At 41.0% G+C, this 24696-nt stretch overlaps 1 protein-coding gene across 1 annotated transcript in view; it reads left to right on the top strand.

Moving 5' to 3' along the window:
* The first annotated feature begins 3953 nt into the window (after positions 1-3953).
* The window catches only part of LOC306885862 (NACHT, LRR and PYD domains-containing protein 12-like), a 29901-nt gene continuing 9158 nt past the window's right edge, over positions 3954-24696 (top strand). The window contains exons 1-7 of the mRNA XM_079442655.1: positions 3954-4047; positions 6301-6382; positions 8666-10423; positions 13012-13179; positions 20233-20400; positions 20580-20744; positions 21903-22091. Of these exons, the coding sequence (XP_079298781.1) occupies positions 6312-6382; positions 8666-10423; positions 13012-13179; positions 20233-20400; positions 20580-20744; positions 21903-22091 (2519 nt within the window). The 5' untranslated portion in view covers positions 3954-4047; positions 6301-6311. The remainder of the gene's footprint in view (positions 4048-6300; positions 6383-8665; positions 10424-13011; positions 13180-20232; positions 20401-20579; positions 20745-21902; positions 22092-24696) is intronic.

The following is a 24696-nucleotide window of genomic DNA, read 5'->3' as shown; positions in this document are numbered from 1 at the left end:
AATTGTTGGACACTTTCTGCTCCCAGTAGTGACGCTCGCACAGTGTTTGCATACTTTTATCACAGATAAAGTGAATTAAATGCAATATTTGTCAAACACAGAAACGTTTTATGAGCAACAGAAACACCTTTTATACTGCTTAATACAGCTGTCTGTTCAAGAATAAAGTTCAACGTAAACATATAGGCTACTAAATACCAGTAAAGTGGGGGTATATGCTTTTATCAGTGTTTTTTTGATAAACATGACTCAATATAACAGTGCGACTACACTAAAAAAGCTTTAACTGTTATAAAACCACAGATTTGTGAGCATTATTGGAATTTAATTGTTAGAATAAACACACAACACATGTGAATGCATTAAAATTTGAAATTATTATTATTATTATTATTTTTTTCTTCATAGATTCATAGAGATATAGGCTAATCCATGCTGCATACTCCGGTACAGTAGGTGGCGGTATGCACCTGATAAGTCATGATTGCAATCCGCCATGAAACCAATAATAATAATAATAAGAAGCATTGCTTTTGTCAGGCGGCAGCTGATCTTTTCTGCGCCGTATGAAGTCGAACAAGCCTAAAGACTGGCAGCATTTCTGCCCGAAGGCACCTCACGAAACTGATTTCGGACAGGCTTCTGAGGCAGCAACGGGTTAATGATCTAAAACAAAATAGAACGAGTTTTGGTGATAACTAAACAAATATTACTATAAATTCTATAATACTAATTTCTCGCTAGAAGTAACATCAAACATGCAAAAAGTTAATCAGAAATATACCTTTACACACAAACTAACCACAAAACGTAACTTTCAGACGCCATCTTTATTTTTTTAGCTCACCCATAACGGAATAGAATACACAGGATTGTGGGATATCAAAGGCACCGAAGGATACATCTATGCTGCCTTCAAAAATCGATGAGATGAAGGTATCTCATGAGACAGGAAGTGAAGCTAACTTTGGATTCGGACGTGCCTTGATGCCGTCCTACCTTGGAATGTGTCCTCTGAAGGCAACATGTTTCAGTTTTCAGATGCAGCCATTGTGTCACTGGTGTTACTGTCATTTTTTCTATTACATAAAATGTGTCACATGTGACATGATATTAATTTTACATCCACTGAATTCTGCTACACACAAGAGGTAAGATTTAAAGGATTAAATCATGACATTGGTTGAATCATTGGAATCATTGGTTGCTCAAATGAACTAACATCATTCAGTCACCCTTTTAACAAACCTGATTAAAATAAATGAAACATAATCTCCATATTTGTTGCATTATTTTTCTGTAACCGACTACATGCGCTGAAAAAATAGACAAATAATATTTCATAAAATATTTCATAAAAACCTTTATTATTTCCCAAGAAGTACTGTAAGGTAACACCAGTAAAAGAAAATATAGGGCTGCAATGATTAGTCCACATTATCGACAATAAAAAATTGTCAACAAATATTTTTGTTGTCGAGTAGTCGTTTGATCTCATTTAGTCTCGCGTAGCCAGACCTTCAGACTGACGGCTGAAGGTCTGGAATAGATGGCCGCTTTCATTGGCCAAGGCCCGCCCATGAGGCCGTTTGACCGACATGTCAAACAAACAATCATCGTTTGTTTCGTTTAGCATCACGTTTAGGGGGGTGTAAATGTCACAATAACAGATCGGTGTGTGAAACTCTCGATGTATTTTAAAGATTCTATGGCGCGAACTTTAAATATTTCACATACTTTTGAAAATCCAGTGTTTAGTTGACACTGATAAGTGCTCGTCGTCACAATTGTAAACACGAAGTTAAAAATGCATCTAATTACAATGATGTGGATGTTGCATGAGCTCTACAGTTGAGTAACGTAACGTTACTCCAGTCCAGTAAAGTCCGGTCACATCATGTCACTGGAGGATCTAGGGGTGGGGCCAGAGGGGCACTGGCAGAGAATATAATTAGGGAATATAATATAATAATATATATAGGAAAGATAATCGACTTGAGAACATAAGAATGTTTATTTATTTATTATATTTTTGTTTTTAAAGGAAGACATTTGATACAAATTTTAGCGATTAAATGAAGTTTGACCAAAGAAATGTGGGCTCAAGCAGTGTAAGCAGAAAGTTTTCAATAAACAATGTGCAATAAATAAAAGACATTAGCATCATGATTAAAGACATCTAAAAGTCTCCTATTGGGGAGAAGTGTGAATGTGCGCATGGAGACAAAGCAGTTTGGGAAGCACAAGACAATAAACTGCATGGATGCTCGGATAATGTGAGTAACTAGTTAGTCAACTCTAAACAAAATCACATGGCATGCTCTAAAAATTATTTCATGAAACTTAAGTGTTATAGAGTTATCCTCAGATTTGAATGTTTGAATGTTTATTGTGTATGTTATTATTAATGAATACACACACACACACACACATGCATACATAGGCCTACATATGGAAATATTTAAGCCGTTATTGTTAACGTTTCCAAAGACTTGAAAGGTAAACTTGGCCCCTCTCTGTAAATGGTGGCCCCATTGTGGCCCCTGCTTCTAAAAAAATCCTAGATCCGCCTCTGCATCATGTTTATTTATATAGTACTTTATGCAATAGATAGCCTTAATTCAAGTAGCTTTACGGTATTAAACATGAAAAACCAGAGTCAGTGTCGCTTTCAGTTAGAATTACAACTTGATTTTCTGTTCTAGAGCAGCTCTCCAGTGTGGAGCTAGCTAATGATAAAATATTTTTATTAGTGGGAAAAAAATAATTTCATTAAAGTGATAGTTTGGTTTACAGAGATCAAAGCTTGATCTAGCTCAGGACTGTTTTGGTTATCATAACCCTATAAGGTATCTGACATTATGTTGTGAATAAAATAGTTTATCCAAAGCGTCTTTTCACTTACCTTTATGTTTCTTATCTTTATGACTTACAAAAGGAGATGTTAGGCAGAATGTGCAAGTTACTTTTTCATGTAGCTAATTGAATGGTGAGAGAGAGTCTCTGTCTGTCATCTCATTTTGTGTGCCAAATACATGCATTTGTATAATGAATTGGTAACACTTTACAATAAGGTATCATTTGTTAACATTAGTTAATGTATTAACTAACATGAATGATTTATTACATTTATGAATTCATCTTTGTTAATGTTGGTTAATAAAAGTAGAGTTGTTCATTGTTTGTTCATGTTAGTTCACAGTGCATTTACAAATGTTAAAAAACACAACTAATGCATTAGTAAATGCTGAAATTAACATTAACTAAGATTAACAAATGCATTAGAAGCATTTTTCATTCATAGGTCATGTTAACTAATGTTAGCTAATTAACCTTATTGTAAAGTGTAACCAATTAATTGTATAATAATTGCAATTACGTAATATGCTTTTCTAAAGCTAAAGTGACCTTTATTTATGTTAGAATACGTATAACTTAATATTTTAACTAATTGCAAAAGCTGAATAATCAGTCGAAGTCTACTAGTGAAATAATCGTCGATTAGTCGATTAATCGCAATTAATCGATTATCAAAATAATAGTTTGTGGCAGCATTAAAAGCAATGAGTGTTGTAGTATAACCAGCAGGAGAGCGGTGATGTGTGAACCGAATCTGGTGAAAGTACAGTGTGTTACTGTGAAGTTATTGAGTATTTTAGTAGTAATATTTTTCGCGTTTCGCACTTTGCAGACGGTCCCTTGGGACTTCTCTCAGTATGTATTTTGTTCAGAGCGAGGAAAACTTGTTTTGAGGAAAACACGCTTAGCTTGTTTACTACCTCACTACATCACAAGCAATGTTTTATTAATATGGCGTTTATGTGTCCTAAATCGGTTGGTATATCATAGACTGTAAGGTTAAAATATAAGATGCGCCACTAGCGCCAGGACGAGACACTGCAAGAGACGAGTTACTGTCTAATAAACTGCGCGAGCGATTCTCTCTTCCTTCTGTTTCTCTGTAGTCACGCCTCTTGTGCAGAGACACCGAGAGAGGGATCAGGTGAACGCTGTCGAAAACAATCAACATATCATCGCTTTTCTGCGGTAATCCATGCTGATACGATTGTCTTGATATTTTGGTCAATGTATGCAGAGAATATGTAAAAAAACTAAAGTAGTAAAATGAAAGCAAGAAGGCGTGAACACGGCTTAGACCGAGTATAAGCTATACTTCATGTAGCCTATAAAATTGCCCGTAACTCACAAACTCTCAGGTGTGTTTTCTCAGGACCTAATTTCAGTGATACCTGTCAGGTATTTGGGACATTTATGTGCAGGGGCGTAGCCATCATTTCAAAAGTGGGGGGGATGGAATGTCTTGTTTTACCTGTTTTTGTGTTGTTGTTTTTTTTTCAGTTAACCCTTGTCTAATTGACAGGTTTTATTTTTAATCATACCTTTTTGCTTAATATGCTTTATGATTATATTATTATATATGATTATAAAATAGAAGGAAAGAAAGATAGAAAAAAGAAAAAGAAAGAAAGAAATACAACAGCTTGTCACTGGGACAGTACCATTAAAAGCACATCTGTGTACCTTATTTACCCCAAAAAGTTTCATAGTTGTACATTACGGTATTGGTACTCTAATGTACTAATATGCACCTTTTTGAGTATAAGTTACAAAGATGTCCTTATAAGGGTACTATTGTTTAGATATTTCAGATTGTATTTTGTGAGTGTTGTATGTATGTAGAGTACATGGCACACAGTAATGGATACTTGCACATTCACATACTCCTTTATTCTGTTCTGTTCTACATTAGTCTGATTAGTCTATGTTAAAATAAATATCTTATCATTGACAATTCTGTAAATAATCTTTACATCTGAAGCCTCACTGAAACCTTCTGCCTCATTCACTCTCATCTGAATTCACTTCTGCCTCTGTCTACAGCAAATAAAGCAGTGTTTGAAACATGTACATACAGGGAATAGTGACATACAGAAGAAAATAACACATTAAATACACTGCTGGACAATAACCGATCATTTGTATCCTAAATAATGTTTTAACACTTTAGAATGATAAACACATATTCACTATTAACTATGACTTTTACTTCAATAATCTCTTTATTTACTGCTTATTAATAGCTTGTAAGGTAGTAGTTGTATTTGTTAAGTTTAGGATTATGGGTTGCAGAATATGGTCATGAAGAATACAGAATTAATATGTGCTTAAGTACTAATAAACAACCAATATGCAAGCTAATAATTACATACTGTAGTTAAAAATGATAGTTGTTCATCATACTAATGTTATTTTTTATTTTTCTATATTTAACTAATTATGTGTTTTCTATGATTGGTCCATATATAATCCTACAAACGATCGTGTATTAATAGATTTTATACAATGTAAAAACAGCCAGGTGTTAAAAGCCACTCTATCAGTTCTTCTCAGCTGTGAAGTTTGTTTTTCTTGTTTGTCGTCCTGCTTCTGCTAACAAACCTAGGCTGACTGTTTCTTGTTCATTCTTGACAACACATAAAAACGTCCAATTAGTGCAATAATGACAGAGCAGCCCTAAATGAAGATCAGTCCTGTATCAAATCAGTGCTATACTTTGATTGAAATACATCATGTAGAATTGAACATTAGAGTTAAACATGTCACAATGCTGCAAACGCTGTAAAATCTCAGTTCAACATTATCTTTATTCTTATTTGAAGGGTTCTGATAACATACATACGTGTTAAAATAAAAGACGTTACAAAAGAGTTACGGAAAAATACACTGAAAATAAATAAGTGCATGTTTGTCCAGGCAGCTTTTTTCCCCTCCATATAATGAACATTAAAACTTGCTAATTATTCAACAAGAGCAATAGGCAGAGTCCCTCAACATTGTGCAACACTATTCGGATCCCACATGCCAACTTACGCTGCTTGACTTCTTCGTAAAAAAGGAGTGAAGAGTTTCTTGTCGCTTTGAACTCATCTCGACTTCTAATGAATGATGGATACACCGCGGGCGCGAGCCTGGGCATGTCGTGACGTCACAAACTGAGTGCCTGATTGCCATGGAAACGTAAACGTCATGTATAAATGATCTTGTCTCGATGAATTTTAAATCATTCTGCATTTATATACATTGCTCCATTAAAACCTCAACATGTCGAGAACACAACTGTCCAATGAAAAAGTGTGGGGGACGAATTTACTTTTTATAAAAAGTGGGGGGGGGGGACGTCCCCCGCGTAATCTACGCCCCTGTTTATGTGTAGTTTAGCATCTTTAAAGAGCCCATGAGACCCTGTGTATTTAAATAGAGTGTGTTTTGCATTTGCAGCGCCGACTACGATGGCATCAAATCTAAAAGAAAATGTTCTTGAAGACCAAAGAAAAATGAATAATCAGTCCACAGAGTCGTGGTAAGTCTTGTTGTACACTGTCCTGTCTAGTCTTTTTGTATAATAATAATAATATTTTATTTATAGTGCCTTTCACAAACACAAGGACGTGTTACATAATATAAGGAGATTACACAAATAATACACTCAGGGACCAGGCAGTCAGGCATTGATTATTTAACATACAAGACAGTATATGAATTGAGTCACGGTGTGACAGTGAATGGAGACAATCAGTTAGCAAAACATATTGTGAATGCTTTTTAGTTTAGTCTTAAGGTCTTAAAGGAGACAGCACAGAGGTTTTGGGGCAACTTCTTCCAAAGCTTTGGAGCTGAAATGCTGCACGCTGTACCACCAAAAGGTATTTGGGTATTTCAGGCAAATTCTCCTAACTCAATCTGTAAGCTGATGATACACAGGGCAACATTTTGAGCAATGTTGCCGTCAACGGGCAACCAAGTGAGACACAGGGCCCACCACTGATCTAAATGATCCAGGTAGAAATTTGTTACCCATTTTCAATGTGAAAGTGCTCAAGCAAAATTGCTCAAAAAGTTGCCCCATGTATCATCTTAGAAATCCATCCATCACCTTAGAAACTAGGACAAGTATTTTGAACTGAATGCGATACGAGCAGCAGCATTTTGAACTAATTGCAAAAGATTAAGGGCTTTAATGTAAGGAAGAGGAAAAACAGAATTGGGAAGTATAGATTAAAAAAAGAAATGGACCAGGAACAGATCCTTGAGGTACACCACAGGAAACGTGACAGTGCAAGCTTTGTGTTTGTTGGGGCTTATAAATTGTTGCCTGTCTGAAAGATATGAAGTTAAACACTGAAAAGCTGTACTAGTGATACCGATAGCACATAGTCGAAATAGAAGTACTGAATGGCAAACAGTATCAAAAGCTGCATTCAGATCCACCAGGGGCCTGTACCATGAAGCCGGATTTGCTGGTTAGCCAGGTAAGTTTCAGTTTAGTTTGCACCAATCCTGGGTTTTAGGTACCATGAAAGTGGCTTGGCTTTTAGCTGCGTTCATTGCCACACTCCACGGCTAACCTGCTCCGGGGCAGGTTATGGTCTGAGTTAGAGATCTCAAACTGAAATTGGACCAATCAGATGAGAGCAAAGTGACTCGTGTCTGACACAAAAAAAAGTCACTCCCCCAGTTTCTCTTGCTCCAAATTAAAGGTCACTAGTACTAAAAGAAAAATGTCTGGCTTTAATGATAATTACTTAGTTATTTCATATGATTTATATAATTATATGATTTATATTATTATTAATCCATTACACACAAGCAATTTTAGTTTAACAGTTATTATAAATCATTTATTTTAAATGAATGTTAATATAAACAGATCGTATGTAATATAAATAAGTTGTAGAATCAATAGATAATGCCTTAAAAATGACTGTGACCTTACATGTTTGAGTCTCTATCGTTGTATATTTCCAACTATATAAACTAAACAAGTTTAACTTGTGACTGCACTGATAAAGCAAGATCATTTCTTTTATTTGTCCTCTTTCATGAACAAGTACTTTTTTCATTGTAAATGCATTTAAATTCATCATATTCTTCAATCTCTTAACCTTTAGCAAAACCTTTAACCAAGGCTCGTGATTGGCTCTTCGCCAGTGATGTCACACATTCATGTGTACGTGCTCCACAAACTCAGGATCAAAGCCTGAGTTGACAAAGAAAGTTGATGATCCGCATCATGGTACCAACAAAGCCAGATTGGAGTGGTTTGGTTTTGTCAACTCAAAACTAATCCTGTAACTCTGAATTTGTTCATCTACCATCATGGTACAGGCCCCAGGAGGCTGAGGGCACCAGAGTCAGAAGCAAGAAGGAGGTCATTGACTACTCTTAAAAGAGCAATCTCTGTGCTGTGGAGAGGATGAAAACCAGACTAAAATGGTTCATGCATATTGTGTTTGTCCAAATGAGACTGTAATTGTATTGGTGACCACATTTTCTAACATTTTAGAAAGAAAGGGAAGTTTGGAAATGGGTCAAAAGTTACTCAGGACTATGTTGTCAAGACCAGGTTTTTTAGCACTGGGGTTATAGCAGCTATTTTTAGTCTAGATGGTAAATAAACTGTAGCAAGGGATATGTTTATCATGTGGGTGATCAGAAAGAGCTTGATCCTAAGATAAACCTTTTTCTGATCACGCACATGATAAACAGGTAGAATGAGATAGGTATAGGTAGAATAATGTATACAGTATGGTATATTGTTATTTTGTATACAATCTCACTGAACACATTTCTGACATATTTCCAGTTCTTTACTTGCTGATGAAGAAACTCCTAAAGAGGATATCCAAACTTTGAAGTCTTTACTGCAAGAAAACTTAAGAAAGCGATATGAGGGTACACTAAAGGCTCCAAATGACATTCCACTGAAGATGTATGTGTCAAACAAGACACATTTGGATGGCCAAATGGCCCATGAGATGCGTGAGCTGGAAAGACCCTATAATGAGGACATTAAAGATGAAAATATGATTAAATACGATGATCTCCTGAAGCCTCATTCTTCTACAGATGGCCGTATCCGCACCATTATGATGAGAGGAATATCTGGATCTGGCAAGTCATCAGCTGTGAGGAAGTTTGTTTTAGACTGGGCACATGGCAGAACACACCAGCACATTGATTTTGTGTTTCCTCTTCACCTTTGTGAGCTGAACATACTACAACACAAGAAATTCAGCCTGATGCAGCTCTTAGATTTGCTCTTTCTAAACTTATTGAAGCCAGAGACAGTCAAACGGTCTCAGATCCTCTTTATTTGGGATGGACTTGGTGAATTTAGATTTTCTCTTAATTTTAAGTGCACCGAGGCATGCACTGACCCAGTGACACAGGTTTCTGTAGGCTGCATGCTGGTGAATCTTCTCAGAGGGAACCTTCTTCCTTCTGCCCAGATCTTGGTCACTTCCAGGCTAAAAGATGCAGGTTTAATTCCTCCAGAACATATACAGAAGGTGGTTGAACTTCATGGGTTTGATGACTTACAGTGGGAAGATCATATCAGAAGTGAAGTGTGTGACAAAGCCATTGCCGTGAGAGCGACTGTTCACGTGAAATCATCCAGAACCCTGTACATCATGCGCTCCTTGCCATTCTTTTGTCAGATGGCTTCTACTGTTTTGGAAGAGCTTTTCAGTAACAGTTACAACACAGATCCTCCTCTCACCCTGACAGAGATGTTCACACATTTTCTCCTGATTCAAATGAAGAGACAAGTGGAAAAGTCCACTGAATCGGGTGCTGGGGAGATCCTTAAGTTGGGTAAGCTGGCTTGGCACATGCTGGAAAAGGACAAGTTGACCTTTATTGAGAAGGACCAGAGAGAAACCAATACTGATCCTCTTCTTCCTGTCAAACTCTCTGAAGATTGGCCCATGTTTTTCAAAAAGCAGAACCTGATGGGTTTAGGGAAAATGTACCGCTTCACACATCCCAGCGTCCAAGAGTTCCTGGCAGCATTGTATGTTGCTGTGCATTATGAACCCAGCAAGGGAAATGTAATGTCTTTTACACTTGCAGAAAAAGCACAAAAGTTGCTCAGTCCTACAGAAGTACCAACTGATATGCACAGTAGAGCAGTGGACAGAGCTTTAAGGAGCAAAACTGGCCAACTAGACATATTTCTCCTCTTTCTCCTGGGCATCTCTGCAGGTCCAAGCAACAAGCTCCTGTCCTGCTTTTTCCAAAATACATCACTTCATGTAAGGACAGAGGAAGTAGTCAAAAATATTTTACAGAAAGTCAAGGCAAAGCCATTATTTGAGATTTCAGTTAATCTCTCTCGCTGTTTGGAGGAACTTGACGTTGCCCTGCCTGTGGTTGAGAATAAAGGCCGGGTTGAATTTCAAATAGATGAGGATGTGCACGTTACTCCTTCAGAGTGGTCAAATATAGCAACTACTCTGCTGACCTCTGAGGATACATCACTGATATTCGACGTCAGGAAATATGCTAATGTAGACGAAGCCATTATGAGACTGCTGCCTGTCATCTCCAGAGTCCTCAGGTAAGTACAGGGAGATATATGCATTTGTGTGTGTGTGTGTGTGTGTGTGCATATAATAACCCCTATGCATAAAATAATGTTGTGCTATAATAACCCCTACAAATACAACTCATTATGTACACTATAACACTTTAAAAGAGACAGACATGTAGATGTTTGTGAAAGATGTTTTCTCTGTTTTGGAGGGATGGTCATTTTTAAATCATACCCTATTGCATCAAAATGTGTTAATACTTTACTATAGTTGGGGGTGGATATTTTTTATCAGCTGTTTATTATTCATGCAACAATACTACTGTTATAATTTTTATTAATAACCATTGCTATATAGCTGAGAACACTGTATAATGCTCTTATGAATATTTTTTAGCATAATTTGTGAAAATTTAACTACTAGCCTATACTGAATGACATCGCATAGACTTCTTCATGGCTGTTTGTGCATTTCATTTCATTCTGTAACCTACTTGTTCTACAGATCTGTGTAGTAGTGTTAAATACTACTGTTTTTGACAGCGTTGATAACGTCTTTAAAAGATATTATAATTTTTTTTTTTTTTTTTTGCGTCCACATTCTTGCAAACTGTCTAAATTGAATTATACATGCAGACGACATTCATATGGGGAGTTTAACAGCAAATTAGTCATTCAGAGAACAAATGTTATTTTTGAATATGAAAAATATACTGAGGTCCGGACCTCGGTGGCCTCATAGCTGGCTACGGGCCTGGGTGGATGTGCTTATGGGGAATTATCAAAAAGTGAAGATTCAGTTAATATTTGTTTTCCTCAAAAAAAATTACATGAAAAGAAATGAATACATCTTTGAAAAATTTTCATAATGATGTATACAGACTCCAGTCATATCATTAGCCTAATTTGTTACGGGGCTGGCGAAACGTGAGACGTGCGGATCCATATGCAAAGCTTTATTAAAAAACATGGTCAGAAAACAGGCAGGGTCAGAGATTGGCAAACAGGTATGGTGGAGGCAAGACATCCAGCCGGAACCGGAGACCAGGACAGAGCAAGAGCCCACCAGGGCGGAGCAGATGGACCAGGAGCCCACCAGACCCGAGCAGAAGACCACCAAACCCGAGCAGAAGACCAGCACGGCGGAGCAGACGACCACCAGTCCAGAGTAGAAGACCACCACGGCGGGGCAGACGACCACCAGACCCGAGCAGAAGACCACCATGGCGGGGCAGACGACCACCAGACCCGAGCAAGAGCCCACCAGGGCGGAGTAGACGGACCAGGAGCCCACCAGACCGGAGTAGAAGACCACCACGGCGGAGCAGACGACCACCAGACCCGAGCAGAAGACCACCATGGCGGGGCAGAGGACCACCAGACCTGAGCAGAAGACCCTCGCCAGGAAGCAGACTGGGCAGGAAACCATGGCAGAGTCTGAGATCTAGGGGAAACAGAGACAGACAACACAGGGAGAGCAGAGACAGACAATACAGGGAGAGCATTCATGATCTCAGGGGGCGTGGCAGGGCAGGACGAGGATTCATAGACTGCGTTTTTAGCCGTGACAGGACAGGGCGTGAGCTCACAGACGGCCTCTTTAGCCGTGACAGGACAAGGCGTGAGCTCACAGGCGGCCTCTTTAGCCGTGACAGGACAGAGCGAGAGCTCACAGACAGTAAAGCATAGTCCATAAATTTACTGAGAGATGAACGGGGACCCTCGCGGATTAACTGAGATTTGAGCGGCTGATTAATGCCCTCACAAAAAAAGTCTATGAGTGCAAAGTCCGGCAGATCAGAAAAATGGGCGAGGTCTAAATACTCTTGTATATACTCCTCGAGCGGTCGCGAGCCCTGCTCGAGGGTTAATAATATACGTGCCATGTCCATACCTGGCCAATGTCGACTGGAAAAGCCGCTGGATCCTGGTGTGGCCGAGTATTCTGTTGCATTTATCACTCACCTAGCGATAGCACTTTACAGAGCCATTTTCTTAGCCTTAGTCTTGCCTTGTTTTCCTGCCGTGTCTGACCCTGCCCGTGTTTCCTGGATTTACCCTTAGCCTCTGCCGTTTGGACTCTGTTCGCTCCCCGTTTGGATTATTGCTCTCGTCTCTGGATTATCTCTCTGCCTTGCCCCTTTGGATACTGTTCGCCGATCATCGACCCACGCTTGCTCCACGGATTGCTCTTGGTCTTGCCTCTGCCATACCTGTTTGCTGTCTCCTGACCCTGCCTGTATGACCATGTTTTCTAATAAAGCTTTGCACATGGATCCGCATGTCTCACATCTCGTCAGCCCCGTAACATAATTATAGTCGTTGTATTTATACTCTGCACCTTCTTTCATGAAATAAATTAACACATTTCTATAATGCCATCAGTAGCTGAAAACCACTACTATGTGTAACTTCTAGATGACTGTCATATCAGCCAGTGTAACATAAACAAACAAAAAGTACTGAATAATTGTATTACTGAGTGTAATTCTGACAAATGAAAATTCAGGATGTTCAGTGAATGCACTAAATAACATGAGACGGCATTCATATTTAGCAATTTACCAAGCACTTCATGTCATTTAACCTATAAATGATTTTTCTTTCTGTCTAAGACTGGATGGGGTCACAGATCTGAGCTGGGCACTGGTCGTGTCCACTCTGAGATCACCAGCCAATCGTATCAGAGAGATTGATATTGAGATAAAGGCCATCATTTATATAAACTTCGACCTATTATCCATTGGTATGAGAAGCCCTAATTGCAAAGTGGAGATACTCAGGTGAGTTCATACAACAGCAGATGAAACATGAACAAATTGTGTGATAAATATAAAAAATAAAAACTCATACACAGGTATTCTTTACTTTCATTACTTGAATTATAGGGGCATTCTAACTGCATTCTAACAGGCTTCATCATGCAGTGAATGCTTTTCAACTCTCAAGATGTGTTTTTGTTTTACCATACCTTCTCTTGTCTTCTTTTTAAAGAACATCAATAGTTGCACTTGAACCATTTTGTGCGAAAAATGGACAACTTGCTTAAGCTTATGCGCAGCTTTTCCCTCAATAAACTCCTAATTTGCTGCTTATTGATAGCTTGTTGTAGTGATGTTTAGGTATGGGGTAGGTTTAAAGGGATGGCAAACCAGCTATTTCTAAGGATTGATTGTGTTTATGGGGTGCACTATAACGTGTTCATGCTTCGGTTTTAAAAAATCACATTATTTTTCACATATTTTACCTTTATTTTACACCACATTTCCATTCTCCTAAAACGGTCTGTTGAGTTTCTGATTATATAAAGCCCCTCCTTCACAAATACACAATGAGCTCAGATTGGTTAACTGGCACAGTGCGTTGTGATTCACTAACCACCTAGTACACGTTGTCCGGAAACCCCTTACCAATACTGGTAGTTGCATGTGCTGTGGTGTATTGTAAACAATAATGTCAATATTGCCTTGTCAGTTTGAGGTGAAATCAGACCCAAATCTTTATACACACACTAAATAGCCATGCTTTTCATATAATCATTCTAACAAATGATACTACAGTCCTCGAAGGGATTATTTGATTACAGACTGCATATCTAAAGTGATCACTACTGACCAGAACTATGAGCCCATTATAAAGACTAACAATGGCTTTACTACTACAGTGGCCAAATCAAACACAGAACCATATTTAGCGTGCCTGTATCTAAACGAGCATGTGGGTAAATGTTACATAAATATTCTAATCAAAGAAGAGTATCAGTTGAAAATTCTGAGTGCACACATCTGAAGCAAACACACAGAAAGTATCTGTCACATGGCATGTGAATACTAAACTCTCTTTCATGTTTTATTGCACTTAAACTGTCAAATACACACAAGTTTATGTAAAAAAAACCACACAAGTTACAAACACAATCGGTTCTAAGTCTCTGAAGCTTGGAAAGAAATTGCATGTTTATATCAGATATGTATGGCAGCAGCATAATTTACAATAAATAAATAAAATCCGCTGCTCTGTTGTCTCCTGTGGCTGGGACTCTAAATAGTGTTCTTTGCTTGTCTGTACAGCCAAAGACAGAACAGTTAGCATGTTTTCAACACACTTTTGCCATGGCGTTAGATCTGATACACCATTGTCGCTTGCAAAAACAGAATGGCAGCGCCGTGGGTGGAAACCATAAACTATAAAAAAGATGGACAAAGCATCTCCACTTCCTTCCACTATAGGGTGTATGTTCACTACTGTGTGTACACTTGGATGGCTTAAATCCAGAGCACAAATTCCGAGTATGGGTCACCATACTTGGCCACACACCACTTCCCTTTCCCCTTTCTCTATAGAAACGTGAAGCCAAAACATCTCAGTATGGCCGCTGTCATCTTGGGAAAATTATGTCATTTGGAGCCAGAGTCTGCACAGTATTGATTTATTTGGAGCCCGAGTTTGCGCATTAGTGGTTGTGAGGTTGAGCTGCGGTATCAAGTCCCGCCCAAACTCCTGCAGACCCAATAGCAAGATCACAATCATGACTCCACGCCCAGTTTTTATAGCATGAAATAAGTAAATGAAACCTTAAAACCTCAGGAAAAAATTATTTAAAGGGGTGGTTGATTGTGATTTCACTTTTTTAACATTAGTTAATGTGTAATGTTGCTGTTTGAGCATAAACAATATCTGCAAAGTTACGACGCTGAAGGTTCAATGCAAAAGGAGATATTGTCTTTGAAAATTATTGCAGCTTAATGCCTACAAAAACGACTCGTAGGGACTACAACAAGCTACTTCCTGGGTTTGTGACATCACAAACCCAGAAATTTACAGAAACCCCGCCCCCGGGAACATGCAACAAATGGGGCGAGGCCATGTTGCGCTGCTTTAGAGAAGAGTTGTTGCCATGCCATCAAAACTAGGGGTGCACAAAAAATCTGTTCATATATGAATCACAATTCTGTCTTCTAACGATTCTAATGGATTCACAAGTTTCAAAATCAATGTTCTAAAGCAGCGGTTCTTAATCCTGTTCCTCGCGTCCCCTTCTCTGCATCTCTCTCTCTCTCTCTCTCTCTCTCATTCAGATGATCAGCTCGTCAGCTCCATCAATGAACTGTGTTCCAATAATACACTTTATGTGTATAGACAGACAGATATTTTTCACATAGCTAAGAGAAGCGTTAAACATGGACGCACACACGGTGGCCGTAGTAGCGAGCAATACTTGCTGGCAAAAACTTCTTACTGTTTCAAAAATGCTACAATGCAATCATGTATTCTGCTGTATTACAGCTTTAATCAGGATAAAACCGTACATTTGAAGCAGTAAGCAACATAAGCAGTAGCATTTACAAATAACATTGTATCTACAAGTATGAGACAACAACAAACAAAGAAACATACCATTCTGAAACGTCCTGTAAGAGCCATATTTGCACAGGTTCTGCGCAATCCTCTTACAAGCTGTCTGCCGTAAAATGTGCAGCACGGAAAGCTATATACGGATTTAAATATTCAGGAAGTGAGTTAAATGTAAATTTTAACCATTGTTCCCCAAGTCCAGCATCCTTAGGAAGGCCAAACAAAGAGATGAAACAACCGGGGTGAAAAAACGCCTCAGGTTACGTATGTAACCCTGATTCCTCGAAGGAACGAGACGCTGCGTCCGGTAAGACGCTTTGGGGAATGACTCCAGCTTGAGTGGCTCTGAATATCGTCTGTAATCAGTCCAAATGATGGGCGAGACGTCACGGGCGGGGTGACGTAATGACCAGCTGGTATAAAAGCACGTGTGATGCAGCCGGTATCACCTTCAAGGAATGGAGGAAAATGCTGGCAGGGATCCAGGAAGTGTGGCACCGAGACGCAGCGTCTCGTTCCTTCGAGGAACCAGGGTTACATACGTAACCTGAGGCGTTCCTTTTCAGGAACTCGAGCTGTGTCCGGTAAGACGTTTTGGGGAATGAGATGCCCACGTTGCCAGACTTCCAAGTCCCTGTCCTGTGTGTATCCCTCAGGAGCACGGAGAACGGAAGAGCCTGGAGTGGCCCGCATATCGAGGGGGTGAAAGACCCCTGCCTGTGAGAGGAGATCCCTCCTGACGGGAATCTCACACGGAGAGCCGTCGAGGAGAGAAATCAGGTCCGAGAACCATACTCGGCCCGGCCAGAATGGTGCTACCAGAAGTAGACTGACCTCGTCCCGGCTCACTCATGCCAGAACTCCCGGGAGCAGAGTGATCAGGCAAAGGCGTACGGATAAAGCCTCAGCCAAGTCTGTACCATAGCATCCAGCCCCCATGGAGCTGGATGAACTAGAGAGTACCAGAGAGGACATTGCGCTGTCTCCTGAGTAACGAAGAGGTTCACCTGAGCCTGGCCAAACACTTTCCAGATTCCCTTCACCACATCTGGGTGAAGCATCCATTCCCCAGGCCTCGGCCCCTGTCTCAACAAGACGTCTGCCCCTTCTTTCACCCTCGCGACCGTGGTAAGGATCGACTAGATCCTAATAGGTGTGATACGAGCCTGCATCATGAGCGAATCCCACACAACGCCCAGATAAGTGGTTCTCAGAGCCAGAGAAAGCACACTTTTCTTGGCGTTCAGTCTTAACCCCAGCACTTTCATGTGAGCAAGAACGACATCTCGATGCCGAACTGCCAACTGCTGTGATTGAGCGAGAATCAACCAAACGTCAATGTAATTGAGTATGCGGATGCCCTGTAGCTGCAACGGAGCTAACGCAGCATCCACACACTTCGTGAAAGTGCGGGGTGAGAGTGCTAGGCAAGCGGAAGAACCCGATACTGGTAAGCTTCTCCCCCGAAAGCAAACCTTAGGAACTTCCTGTGAGTGGGAAGGATGGAGACATGGAAGTATGCGTTCTTTAGATTGATCGTGACAAACCAGCCCTCGGACCTGACCTGCATTTATGTCAGCATTTTGAACTTCAGACACATGACTGAGCGGTTCAGCTAACGCAGATCTAAAATCGGACGCAACCCCCCATCCTTATTTGGAACTATGAAGTACTGGCTGTAGAGCCCGAACTTCCTTTCGTGGAGAGGGACCTCTTGATCTCGATGGCCTGCTCGGGGCCCACCAGAGTGGGAATAACCCCGTTGAATCAAGGAGGTGGAGAAGCAAACTGGTTTCTGTAGTCTCTCGCTACAGTCTGCAGGACCCAACGTGATGCGGCCAAATGGTCTACTAAGGGAACCAGTCTCTCAAGACTGGCCTCTGGTGTAATCATAGCAGCTAGTTCGGTGCCCTGGAACAGCGCACCGGCAGGGGACGGCCGAACTAGCTGCACTAGAGACCCCCGAAGGGGTGGCGAGCATCTCAGTCCCGCGCTTCCGGGCGGAAGAAACTGAGATGCTTGCTCGCTGGAGATCGCTGTGCTTTGGGGCACCAGGGTTGGCAGATCGACCTCCTGAGGACACTGGCGAGGAACAGGCACCGTCATAAGCCCTGGGCCATGGGCGTCAGGGCTTCTTCGAAGCCTTCTTGGCCTGAAGCACGGCCCGCAGGTGAAGAGCGTTCCCGACACGGAGGAGCGCGAGTGGTGACGCTCTGCTGGCTGGCACGCGGTTAAGGCTGCTCCCGTCCAGCAGCCACCTGAGATGGAGGGTGACAAGGCAAGAACCGACCCCGCTTGTCTACGAGCCTCCCGGTGTCTGTCGACGACGGACTCGACGGCGTTGCCGAAAAGACCCAGAGGTGCAAACGGGGCGTCCAATAGGAAGACCCTGTCTTAATCTTTAGTGTCAGACAGGGTCAACCAGAGATGCCTCTCCGCTCCTTGGTGGCGTGGAGAGCCAAATCAGCAGCTCAAGACCTCGCGCTCATCCATCTCCTTCAGCAGGTCAGCCTGGCATGCCCGCAACACCGACATGGTGTGCAGACATGCACCAGCCTGACCCGCTGCCGCATACCCCTTGCCCACAAGCGCCGAAGTTGTACATAGTGGCTTGGAGGGCAAGGACGGCGCCTTCAGAGACAATGCCGCAACAGGGGACAGATAGCTCGCGAGCATCTGTTCTACCTGAGGCATCGCCTCTGTAACCGCGAGCGCCCAAGCCCACCACATTACATAATAATCTGAGGCGGGGATGAAGGCGCGGGCCGAAAAAGGTCTTGCCCACGATCTCGACACCTCAGTGTGGAGATCGGGGAAGAACGGCAGGCTCCGTGTTGGAAGTAATGCTCCTCAGCCGGCCAACTTATGTTTAGTTTGCCAACAGCACGAGTCATCACCTCCAACAGCTCCTCTTACTGGAGCGACACAGGGGTGGAGCACTCACCCTCCTCAGAGGAAGATAAGAGAAGCGCCGAGGCCGTCCTCCGGGGAGAAGTAACCGCCGAGTGGGCTTCCGCCGAAGAACGGCCGCCGAATTGGATGGGTGGGGAAGGAGATAGGGACTCGACCGTCTCCATTCCCTCAGCGGCAGCGGGATCAGCACCTCAGGAAACACCGGTGAAAGCTCCTTCAGCGTCAAAAAGAGCCTTCCGGAAATGGAGCAAATGCATCGGAAGACATTCGCAATGCATACAATGCATACAGCCATGCGTGCTCCACTCCCAAACAGACCACGCATCACGATCTGAAACGTGAGCTGCTCTCGCCCTCTTTCTTAGAGCGATCGACTAAATATCTCTTTGACATACTGCTTTATCTTTTCGTATGCAAAAAGATAAGGTCGACCTATGTGGAGCTTATAAAGTGGCAGGACAGGCAACACAAAATTAGACTCACAAAACAGAAAGTTTGGACAACACACACAGTGCTTTTGCTGAATGACAAAAAGCTGATGCCGTCTGCATCACACGTGCTTTTATACCAGCTGGTCATTACGTCACCCCACCCGTGACGTCTGATTACACACGATATTCAGAGCCGCTCACACTGGAGACGTTCCCCAAAGCGTCTTACCGGACGCAGCTCGAGTTCCTGAAGAGGAACAGCGTTTCGATGCCATTGCAACAACAACCGACTACAGCAACACTTACTCTTCTCTAAAGCAGCCCAACATGGCCCCACCACCTCTATTGTGTGTTCCTGAGTGCAGGGTTTATGTCAATTTCAGGGTTGGTGATGTCACAAACCCAGGAAGTAGCTTGTTGTAGTCCCTAACAACTGTTTTTGGCCTTAAAAAGCAAATTGTTGGCCTTAAAAAGCATATTCTGTAAAATACAATATTTCCCTTTTACTTGAACTTTGAGCGTTGTAGCTTTTCAGATGTTGTGTATGTTTAAAACAGCAACATTACACACTAACTAAAGTAAAAAATGTGAAATCATAATCAATGACCCCTTTAAGTAGAATATGGTCATGCAGAATAAGGCAATTTTATTTATTTATTTTTTTTAGTCTTCGTTGGGTCCACACAACAATAATATGTGCTTTATAAGTAATATGTTGCCACGTATGCTAATAATATGCATGCTAATGAGCAACTAGTTAACAGTGAATAGCGTTCCCTAATCTAACATGTTACTGAATGTTCTCTATTGTGTCCTTTTCAGCAATCCTGAGAATGAATCATTATGAATAAGTCAGAATGCATTTTATAACACAATGCACACAAATGCAAAATAGTTCAATTGTAACTGAATTGGCGTTGTTGCTAAGCTAATGATACATTGCTTAATATAAATATTTGTTTGTTCCTTATTGAAAACGGCAAAGCGGATGTTCACACCAAAGCAGTCTTTAAATCCATTGGACATTTCAGATAATTCCTGTTAGAATCATATCCAGTTGGTATTTCACATACATTCATCTCTTAAATGCTTAAAATAGACTTGCTGAATCATCTTTCTTTACAATATTCTCTTTAGGACACCATACTGTGGTTATCATAAAGATGCTTTGTTCTCTGGGATTTTATTGAACCCGACACATTTGAGAGAGCTGAGGCTGCTGAGTTCATTCCGCATGATTGACAAGACAGTGGAGAGCATCTCTCAAATCTTAATGAACCCGGACTGTCATCTTGAGAAACTCACGTTAGTAAAAAGTTTTACTTTATTTTTATTAGTGATCATTATTTATTGGAACGAATCACTAAATCTAAGTATTAAACTTCTGCTCCATTTATGTTAGAAACATGATTCTAACAGACTTACCTTGGTGCATGATAGTATTAATGTAATTACATTCATTAATATTGTTTTGTGCTCCCCAGTTTACTAGAAATGGAAACCTTACAGAGTTGTAAGATCTTGGCCGCAGCTCTCTGTAGCAGTTCTTGTCGTCTGCGAGAGCTGGACTTGAGCAGATGCTCAGATCAGGCTTTACAGCTTCTGTTGGAGGCCTTCAGACACCCGAACTTCAAAATAACAGTTCTGAGGTAAATAATAGCAAACCTAGTTTTTGCAACACAGATTTATTTCCTTAAAGCTGAAGTGTGTAATTTCAACATCTTGAGGTGCTCAAACAGCTTTTTTGATAATTGTTGCGAATTAACTATTTTTATATTTACCGCTGTTCCTGCATAATAAACTGGGATAATATCTAAAGTATTACACACTTTGACTTTAATAGTAATGATATACTAAGAATATTTACATATTAAGATTGAAAATGAAAGGATTTATTTTAAGTTTTCCAAAATTCCACCACTAAGAAACTTACTGTCACTTAAGAATTGAAACACATTTTCCTGCACTGTAAATGTTTAGTACACAGTAATCTTATTCAGATTAACCTTTTACCAGCACACCAGTTAGATAAACTGGTATTGGCAGAGTTTAAGAGGTCATGAACTGTATTTAATTTTTTTTATAATGTTCTCTGAAGTACACCTATTATGCTCGAAAGATTTTTGACTTGATTTTTTAAGTTTTTGAACATCTTTGCAGAACAGACTGTTTTTATAGGTGGGACACCTTTCAAGACTCTGCTATGATTGGCTAACATTTTCACATTTTAAAATAGTAAATGGATGCTGCTGTGACGCACTCTGAAAACAGCATGGGTAATTTGGGTTAAATCATATAAATACACAGTATGTATTAAATGCAATAGTTGTAAAAACACATTTACTAACACTTATGTGTTGCGGCATTCGATCCAATATAGTCAGACTCAGCACTGCAGCAACATTTTTTATGTTGATGGAGTAATCCTGTGTTTGCGTTTCTCTAGCATCTTGTGAGTCAGTGGGCGGGGCTAAAGAAGCGATAATGTAGAAGTAGGCATTGATTTTCTTCTGCAGAGGAGGTGTTTCATCGCACTATGACCTCATTATGTGGCAAAATCCAAAACAAGCCATTTTTAGCTTGGTTTTAATAAAAGCTGTTTTTGAACTAACAAGAATGTTTTGAAATCTAAAACTTACAGGATGTTTTTGAATAGTACGTTGACCTGTTACATTGTAAAAAGATCAAGGAAAATTTAATTTCTCAGTTCATGACCCCTTAAATGTGCTTTGTGCTCACACTTAAACAAGAATGATATAAAATCTACAGAGAAAAGTTTGCATTAACTCTCGTAACTCTCTTTGCAGGCTGGAATACCATTCTGTAGAGCAGGAAGCATTATCAGCATTATTCTCTGCTTTTCAAAAGAACCCTTCACACCTGAGAGAGCTTGAACTAAGATTACCAGCACTACTGACTCTTGAACTTCAGAAACTTTTCTCTTTGCTGGCAGATCCTCGCTTCAAAGTAGAGACACTGCGAATAGTTTACTCACGGTAAGATAAGAAATCCAGAAAAAAAACTTACAACAAACCGTCTCGGGTTACGTAAGTAACCATGGTTCCCTTAAGTGAATGAGATGCTGCCTCAGAACGCTTTGGGAACACCTCTGCATGACCACGTTCTGAAGCACATGTGGAATCAGTCCAATGGAGAAGGAAAACATTACAAGCGGGGTGACGTGAGCAATCAGGAAGCTTAAAAGTGCATCCAGAGCAGTGTGTGTTAGCATGTTATAGAACAAAGTAAGCACCTACAGGGATGCAGGGAGTATGGCAGAGTGACACAGTCTCTTTAGGGAGCCATGGTTACATGCGTAACCTGAGACGTTCCCCGTCAGGGAACTCGAGCTGCGTCGGAACGCTTTGGGAAATAGAATGCCCACTGAACCATACAAGTCCTTGTCTAGTGTTTGTCAGGTGAGCACATCTAAGAAGAGAGGATTTGGGATCCTGAGGTAAAAGCCGGGTCCAGGTTATAAAAATGAACAAATCTATTCGGAGAGGACCAGCTTTCCACAGTACAAATTTCCTGCAAGGAAGCATCCAAAAATAAGGCCTTGGAGGTCGCCATATTCCAGGTTGAGTGGGCTCTGACCCCCATAGGTGACAGGAGGCCAGAGTACTAAGAGATGGCCTCAACCACCTGCTCAGGCTTTGCTTGGTCAACAGGGAGACCTTCTTAGGTGGACCACAGCAGACAAACTACTGATCTGCTTTGCCCCACAGGGCACCTCTGCGGACATAAGCATCCAATGCTCAAACTCGACAGAGCAGATTTAGCTTCTCCTAGTCAGCAACCTGGAAAGGAGGAGGACAGAAGGCCTGCAGCACTATGGGCCTTGGTGTGTTAGTGGGCACTTTAGGGACATACCCAGGTCTTGGATAGAGGAAGGCTCTGACCATGCCAGGGCAAATTCCAGGCATGAAGGCGAGACTGAAAGTGCCTGAAGGTCTCCTATTCTTAAGACAGGTAATAGCAAGGAGAAAAACTGTTTTTAAGGTCAGGAACTTATGTGGCACTTCTTCAGTAGGTTCAAAGGGTGCATTTCACAGGTCCTCCAGCACCACCGCCAAGTCCCAAGTTGGTATTTTAGAGTGCTGTGCAGGACTCAGTCTCAGAGTGCCACGGAGGAAACGAGTAATGGGTTTACTGGCAGTTGACTGGGAGGTCTGCTTCCACTTGAATAGCTTCCACTTCAGAGCATACTGTTTCCTCGTGGTGGGAGCTCTGGACTGGAGTATGGTCCCAACAACCTCGATTGAGAGGCCGGAGGCTATGAGGTGTGCCCCTCAGGGGTCACACCCACAGTTTCCATAACTCCGGGCAGGGGAGAAGGATGAGCCCTCCATCCGAGAGAGGAGGTCTCCCCTGGTCAGAATCCCCAAGGGAGAGCCGTCGAGTAGGGATATTAGTTTAGAGAACCATACTCAGGCCAGCCAGAACTGGGCTACTAACAGAGGATGGACCCTGTCCCATCATACTCTCTCCAGAACTCCCAGGAACACAGTGATCAAGGGAAAGCCATACAGATGAAGCCTCGGCCACGTCTGCACCTTGGCATCCAGCCAAAGTTCTACCTAATGATTCCCAGTTCCGATTCCATTATTAATTTTAATAAAAGAAATATGAAAAATAATAATGCAGAATACTTAAACAATTTATGTTTATTAATCACTGTCAAAATATTTTAAACAGAGCATTTAAACTCTTATCTCTTATTTGAATTCAGCGCCAACAAAGATTAATCAATCAACTTTTTATTCAAGACACAGAGGTCCATAGAGACAACACAGTACAATTATATACATAAATATAAAACAATACAAAACATTTAAGAATGATGCAAATGAGGCATCATTTAAAACATATACAGGCTGCGGGTCCAATGTTTCCAAAAGCAAGATGTGTACCTTGTTTCACTCTTAGAAACATCACCTATGGACATAATAATCATATTCTTAGACCCTGTCAGTCTGCACATGAATCCATACATAAAATTTCTTAAGACAGCGTTAAAAGTGGGCACATTATTAGACACAAACATTTCACTGGCACTACTCCACCTAGGAATTTTAAGCACAATTCTCAAAGCATCATTATAAGCCACTTTAAGTTTTTTCATTTTCGACTCACTAAAATTACACCACAGGTGGGCAGTATACAGTGGAGTGCAATAGGTTTTGAAGAGTGAGATTTTAACATCAGGAGTGCACATGTGGAATTTGCGCGCCAGCATGTTTGCCTGCCCATACAATTTTCCACACTGCCGCTGCACATCATCATCACAGAGGTCATCTCTTATCACATGTCCCAGATACTTAACTTTCTTTACAACCTCTAGTGGTTCACCTGCCAATGAGAAAGAAGGATAGACACACTTCATATCCTCCTTGGTTCTAGCGATCAGTACCACACTCTTCATTGAGTTAAATTTTATATTAAACATTAGTCCATATTGAGAGCATATTCTAAGAAGTTGTTGCAGGCCAGCACTGGAGGGAGACAGTACCACCAAATCATCAGCATAAAGCATATGATTAATGTAGGGCTGGGCGATAAAACGATAACGATATGTATCGTGATAGACACGTGAACGAT

This window comes from Barbus barbus, assembly GCF_936440315.1.
Source record: "Barbus barbus genome assembly, chromosome: 19".
NCBI lineage: Eukaryota > Metazoa > Chordata > Actinopteri > Cypriniformes > Cyprinidae > Barbus > Barbus barbus.
The sequence above is the reverse complement of the archived record's forward strand: the minus strand, read 5'-3'. Positions and strand labels throughout refer to the sequence as shown.